Source organism: Lolium rigidum, chromosome 2, assembly GCF_022539505.1.
Source record: "Lolium rigidum isolate FL_2022 chromosome 2, APGP_CSIRO_Lrig_0.1, whole genome shotgun sequence".
Taxonomy (NCBI): Eukaryota; Viridiplantae; Streptophyta; class Magnoliopsida; order Poales; family Poaceae; genus Lolium; species Lolium rigidum.
Genome location: NC_061509.1, coordinates 68,157,285 through 68,164,380, shown reverse-complemented (window position 1 = coordinate 68,164,380; position 7,096 = coordinate 68,157,285). Strand labels below are relative to the sequence as shown.

The 7,096-nt window shown below is 42.2% G+C and overlaps 1 protein-coding gene across 2 annotated transcripts; it reads right to left on the bottom strand.

The window, feature by feature from the left end:
* Positions 1 to 1,152: 1,152 nt before the first annotated feature.
* LOC124691885 (glycerophosphodiester phosphodiesterase GDPDL7-like) lies at positions 1,153 to 6,405 on the bottom strand. 2 transcript variants are annotated; one of them, XM_047225166.1, is made up of 10 exons: positions 6,126 to 6,405; positions 5,687 to 5,804; positions 5,274 to 5,567; positions 3,770 to 3,879; positions 3,174 to 3,672; positions 2,909 to 2,974; positions 2,536 to 2,823; positions 2,295 to 2,434; positions 1,725 to 2,211; positions 1,153 to 1,556 (listed from the first exon to the last, which is right to left on the bottom strand). In XM_047225166.1, the coding sequence occupies exons 2-10, from the start codon at positions 5,784 to 5,786 to the stop codon at positions 1,267 to 1,269; spliced, it is 2,274 nt and encodes a 757-aa protein (XP_047081122.1). In that variant the 5' UTR covers positions 5,787 to 5,804; positions 6,126 to 6,405; the 3' UTR covers positions 1,153 to 1,266. The 2 variants fall into 2 exon arrangements, with proteins under 2 accessions (XP_047081122.1, XP_047081123.1); XM_047225167.1 differs by lacking the exons at positions 5,687 to 5,804; positions 6,126 to 6,405 and having other exon boundaries at positions 5,274 to 5,359; positions 5,469 to 5,533.
* Positions 6,406 to 7,096: the final 691 nt, after the last annotated feature.

The window sequence follows — 7,096 nt, the reverse complement described above, 5'->3', positions numbered from 1 at the left end:
AATTAATGATAACTAATTAATCTTCCACCGAGACCGACAGAAATTAATTTCTAAATGTTTAATCTTTTTTGTAATCTCTCCTCGACATGTTTCCATTCAGCGTCAGCGAGTCTCCAATAGTGTAACGAAATACCTAAATAGTTAATAGGAAAATGTCCTTGACTACGGTAGCCAAATAGTTCAACATATAGAGCAACATCGTCTTGGGCCTCGCCGAAGCAAAAAAAAACTCTTGTGGAAGTTTATTTTGAGTCCTAAAAGTTTTTTCGAAATCTGATAAAATTAATTTTAGATTACTTGCATTTTTAAGATCATGCTCCATAAAGAGGATTGTATCACCACTGTATTGAAGGATAGAGAGTCCACCGTCAACTAGATGTGGATCACTCCTTAATCTGGCCATCATATTTTGCACATTCAATCACGATAGCTAACATATCAAACATATCGGTCACTATATTAAATAGTATGGGTGATAATAGGTCACATTGTCTTAGTTCTTTTTTTGTTGAAATTATTGGCCAACATCATTATTGACTTTGATGGCCACACTATCTCTAGACACGAAACTATGGACTAAATCACGCCACTCTTCAGAAAAACGTTTCATTCTAATAGTCTATTGAGGAAAATACCACTTTCTCCGACATAGGCTCTTTTAAAATCTTTTTTTATTATCACCCCATTCAAAATAAAGTTGGTGGTGTTCATGGACTGTTTGAGGTAGGATCACAACACCTTTAGGATGTTTCTTCCTTGCATGAATGCAGTATGTATGGACGAACAACATAGTCAGCCACCGAATTTAGCCTAATTATTACAGTTTTTGTAAATATTTTGAAGCTAACATTAAGAAGACATGTACGTCTATATTGTTAACTGCGTTTAAAAGATATTACCTTTGTTCCAAAATATAAGCCTTATATTTCGAATATAACTGTCAAAAATGAGCATCTGTAGGAAGGTATGTGGATTGTGGGCTGGGCTCCATAGGTCAGAAATATTGTCGCGGCTAAATTTTAAACAAAGGATTTACGTGGGTTTTGACCGTTAGGCCCAAATTTATGGTTAAATGAAAAAAATCCTAAAAGTTGGGGTTTTTTTTTTCTAAAATCATAGTCCCAATTGTCGATATTTACTAAAAAGAAAAGATGGCGAGAAACTATCTATTTTAAATAGTAATATGTTACATGGTAATTCAGGATGTGAAGAGGAGGAAACGTAAAGAAGAACATGTGGTAGTGCAATGCCTGTCAACAAGAATGATCAATGGGAACTCAAGTACAAGAAGGCGGCAATGCCGGCCACCAGAAGGCAATTGGCGGCGTTAGAGCTGGCTGCAGAGGCGTCTTCATCTCCTTTCGGTGTCGACTCTGGAGGGCTGCTCACGGCGACGGGCGGCAGCGGCGGATCAATCACATCGGCGGGTTCCAGCACAGGTGCTGGCGGGAGAGCCGGAGGCAGCGCACCAAGGGGGACCATTTTTTCCAGACCACCGGGATTTGCACCCAGGATTGAGTAGCTCATGTTCTTGGTCAAATCACTGCATGGGCTCCCTGCATTTCATTCAGACAAGAGATAACGACAGTTAGTCTGGCAATTGAGGAAGTTATGCTCCAAAGTGGCTTTCACGAAAGTTGCTGGGATTGCTTGAGCTGAGGAACTCTTTCGTGGTGCTGCAATATGAAACTGTTCAATGCTCATAGTTTCAAACATGTACTTACTGAAGTATGCAGCGGCAGTGGCAGGGAACTCGGTCACAATCCCATCGCAGACCAATCCCATATAGTATGTAGCGATTTCGACCATAGGATCAGCAAAGTAGTCGAACCCAATGTTCATGAACTCATTCTTAAGCACACCGACATGCAGGGTGAGGTTTGCATCGTGAATCTTCCCCACCAACATATCGTTGAACCCTGTGAGGAAGAAGCCATGGGCCCGAACGAGCGCACCGCGGCTCACCATCACTGTATGTGCGAACCCCTTGATCTCGTCAATTGAAGGCTTGGAAGCATCACTTATTACGGGGTCAATAACGAAAACCCGCTCAAACTTTGGGAACTTCTTGAACACTGAAAGCACCGAGGAGTCGTCCGACTGGATGAGCACGCGCTGCTGATGGCTCTCCTTGTCGTAGCTGGCATTGACCAGTGCACTGGAGATTGCATCTACCACGCCAAGACCTCTGGTTGCAAGGTATGGAGCATCCTGCTCTCAGTCAAGAATGCTCAGTTCAACAGATTGAATGAGAAAAATTGAGCAAATAATAGCTTCAGTGAAAAGGATGCTACCTCTATCTCGATCAGTACACCAGAGACGTTGCTAGTTTTGGCGAAGTCAAGGAATTCGGACAAAGACCAGAATTTGCCAGCGTTCTTCGCTGCAGGATTCCTTTTCAGGCCTGCCTGAGCGTATGGACCATTAAGTTCGGCTGATCAAATGAACAAAAACAAGATATTAGTGGATGCACATATAAGTATACATAACATTTTGGAAGAGAATATAAGAAGAAGCAATTCAATTGTTCTTTACGTTTTAAGGTTTGGATCTCGCTCCATGAGAGATCAAACGAGAAAATGCCGGATTTATTCTGTATTTCACTGACAGTAACAACTTTTGCCATGAAAGTGGTTGCTGCCGTCGTGCTGGTAGTGAGATCTGCAGAGCCCAGGCAAAAGGCCACACCGTCTTTTGTCATCCGAACTGAGCAATCTAATATGTCTGCACCATCTCTCACTGCTTGTTGGTAGGCAAGGTCAGTGCAGCCTGAGAAGACACCACTTGCGCCATTGTGTGTTATTATGAGCGGCCTCTCTCCATCTAATTGAATATATAAATTAGTGGATTGTAGGATGACGGTAAGCTAACAAAGTGAAAACTGCGACATAAAAGAAAGAGAGCTTACCTTCAGTAGCAAGAAGAGGCTTTGCTATAGGAAGAAGAGCATTTCCCTTGGTATGTGCCAAGCACGCTGCAAAGATCCTCAAGATGTTATTGAGGAAAAATAAAAGATGATAAATCATGTGTAATCAATATGTCCCTATCACACGGTAAGTGACATTCAGATTTTTATGGCAGCCACAATTTTCCTATGGTTAGTTGTGGCATTGCTAGACATCAACCAAACATGCCCTTATCTCTCCCAACATACAATAGTTCTTGGTTCTTACCGATAGCTCCTGATGCAGTGGGTGTGAAGTCAGATAGCACACCGTCTACACTGAAGTCTGGATTGTCTATGAACTGCAAGTATTCGGCGGCAGGATCATAACTGTAGTTATAACTTGTAAAGATATCATTGGCAAACCCTGCTGCATACACTTCCAGCCCTAGGGCATGTGCATCTTTGACCAAACTGGTGGATGGAAGTAAGTACTCATCTTTATTCGTCGGCCAAATAAAATGTCTGGGTACCAGAATTCCTGATGCAAAAGGCTTGATGATGCTCAGATCTTTCATAATATCTCCATATGATTTTAAGAGGGTAGGCTCGGTAGCATTTTCCCAGAGAGATCGCAAAATTAACTTAGTGTTTCCCTTAAGCTTTCCACCAATACTTTTCAAGAATGAAATATCTGGTGAGGATATGTAGGTGATAGGAAATTCTTTTGGTAGTGCTAATAGGAAATCTTCGGTGCTGATTTTATGTTCCTTATAAAAACTATTATACTGCAAAGGAAAACATGAACTTGTATTAGATAGAAAACATGGTGCAATAAGAAGGGATCCTTGGAGAAATTTTGAATGTTACTGAAATCCCATTTACCTCCACATTAACCCAAATACCATCTGGTTCGAGGCTAGCCACATCTTCAAGCCTATACATTGGCATGACGCCATCGAATGTACTTGGGCGAGAATATATAGTTTGTTTCACTGAGGGAGGGTCAAACAGTAGGACAAGTCAATATTGTGAATCACTAAATGTTTCAAATGCCAAATGGCAAGAGTAATTTTAAGGTACTCCCAATCTGACAAGAGCCATTAGTTCTGAATGATCTAGTGGGGCATACATACTAGGTAAGAGTCTATCAATGACCACATAGGGTTAATACGAACTTTTGCACCTCGTAGCAATGAGAAAGGGTGTGCAAAAACGGTTTGGCTGGAAAATGTGAACCCGTACTATACAAATTTCTGTACTAGCGTTGTAGCTGATGTCACATGCAAAGAAGGAAAATGAAACAGCATCTTTCAGCCAGTTTTGGCCTGGGTGACTCCAAACTATTTTTGCACACCCCCAGCAACGAGGAAGGAAATAATACATCATTAAAGTGTGGTGATAAATAAGAACATAAAAAAGGCTAATCAATGGATCGTTCTCTAGTTTTGGATTCATTATTAGCAAGCTCCCGTATAAACATGCTTGATGCTTACTTTAGATTTTGCACGAAATAGTTTGTGTGTCATTACAAAATAGTTTGTTTAGATTATAGTACAAAATAGTTTGTGTGTCGTTACAAACATATCAGCTAAAACTTGGAAATTTTCAAAAAAAAAAGCGTGTGTCAACAATAACACAAATAGGTACTTCCTCCTTGTAATTTGTTGGCAGTCATGTAAGAGGAGGCGGAGTAGTATATATACACCATAAGAAACATGATACACGCATCGTTTGACCGTCCTTGCAATTTGTTGACAGTCATGTAAAAATAACAACAAAGATATGTTTTTCGTATGCTACCTGTGCTAACATAATGCTTAGAGAATGAGTCTTCGTCTAGATATATGACATAGTAGATTAGAAACATCACCGAACACATTGAATAAAAACATTATGACATTTTCCTTTTATTTTGGATGTGGTGCCAGATAAGGTATATAGAGATGTATAGATCCTGCAATCTGTTCATGCGATAAAACGTTGGTGTCTTTACTAGTACATATAGAAGATCGCTGAAATATTGTGAATGCACAATTAAGTCCATTAAAACACTTAAAGTCTTTAACAGAAACAAAAAACTTGATATAAGCTAGTGGAATGATCATACAGGCAAAGTTACCCTTGATCAATGGAGATCTAGGATTAAATACAACTTTTACCTCCTAGTAAGAGGTACGTTGGAGTGTTTTAAAGAGCTCAAATGGCAAACCACCACCAAAGAGGAAATGATACTTTGGAACCGTATGTGCTCCAGATGTGGAAGAAAAATGTATGTGTTTTAACACTTTTGAAACTTTCGAATTTCCAATTATGATGGAGCGTACATAAAGTGCAGTACAATTTTTAATTTGCAGTTATAAAAGATTCAGTATTTTTGGGTGCATACCTGTGACATTTAGCAGCTCGGCTTCGGTGAAATCCACAGAAAACCATGCGTGGACATCTTCTGGACCAATCTTGTATGTTTTGTCCCTGTTAGGGTAGATATCTTCAATTAGTGTCGACTTGTCAAGCCTAACGCCAGATCTGCAGAAGCCCTTAGCATCACTGGACAATTGCAGATCACAGTGCAGAATCACACCAGGCAAGGCAGTTGATATGGCAAACTGATATGCAGCTGGGCTTGATTCAGGAAATAAGCCAGAGAAGCCTCCACGAGCAATGACTAGAGGAGGAGTACCTGCAGGACATTGATAGGATGCTTAGCAGCATGACGGTGCGCTGTCGAATCGACCAAAATGCTCCCAACATTTTCCACTTGGAACTCGAGCAAAGGTAGCAAAAGGGTAAGATGCTTACCACCCAGGGTCTTCCATTTGTCCACCGGTTCGTCTAGAGCAGCATTGGCCGCATGAAGGAGTATGAGGATCAAAAGCATGTGAGGATATCTGCCTCCCATTTAGCCAGGAGGAGCACCCTGCATCGTTTATGACATTCCTCTGAGCTCCGGAGAAGCAATCGCAAGAAGCATATGTGTTCACGATGAAAACAACACATTTATATCTATCCGTTCCAAGAATCAAAACAAAAAGAACAGAGAGAAGGGCAGATACTCCATTTCATATTAAAAGATACATATATATACAAAAGGGAGCAGAGATTGCACAAGAGGATCCGCTACGACGAAGAAACAAGCAAATCAATCTCTCACCAAGCAAGCAAAATCCAGGCTTCAGAAATCTAATCCCAAGCTCAAAAAAATTGCAATGTAACGGCGTCTGGGGAAAAAAAGAGGTACCTCACATGAAACAACCGGAAATAAAATAAAAATTAAGAGGAGGCGTGGTGATCTATCTCCAGCCCCACCCAGCCAAGGCCTGCAGTTGTCCCTATTATGAGACCGTGGAGAGGAGAGAAAAGAGAAAAGGGTTCTAAAATTAGCAAGGGGGGCGGTGGGTTCCCAAACAATGGACGCCTTTGAGCATGCTTAATTTAGAGATCCCAGCCTCAGCTCGGGAGTTTCTTCAATCCGCAAGAAAACATATAACTGCTGCCATTGCCTTAAATTCAGGCGCCACGAAAGAAATGCGAGTAGGATTGATGGTTCTCACCAACAATTCGTAACTGCTGTCTCGCTCGTAACTCCTCCCATAGGCGCGTCGCCGCGTAAGTCCACGGTGGCATCGAGGGAGGGAGGGAGGAAGGTAGGGCCGTGTTGGTCCGGGCGGGGTGACGCGGGTGAGAATGTCGGCGCCGACGCGACGGAGGGGGAGGGTTCTGGCTGACGGGTAGCGGTAGGAGGAGAAACATGACCCGGCGGCGGTGAGATGGTCTGCACCGCCCACGCCGCCGCCGGCGGTGGCGACGAGAAGTCGGCGTCGCCATCCGGCATGGCCGCATGGGCCTCTCGGAATGGAGTCGGGATATGGTTTTCAACTTATTTCCTCGCATCTCAAGTGTTCGAGTCGAACTGACAGCGATGGGCGATCGTCCCGCTCGATGAGACAGCTCGAACTTCGAAGATTCGGAACCAGTTTTGGTGGCAGGAATACAAAACTGCGGTAATAAAAATTTAGCAATAAGACAGGGACTAGACGGTGAGTTCATTCCCTGAAAAATGCGTCTGACCAACAGTGGGTTGAAATGAAACTGAAAGGGAATAGGAAGTTGTTCAACCCTTATACTTGATTTCACTTCCAGCAACACAAAAAGAAAAAACGCAGAATTGTAATGTCATGGAGTACCACTGGGGTAAATTCAACTGCACTT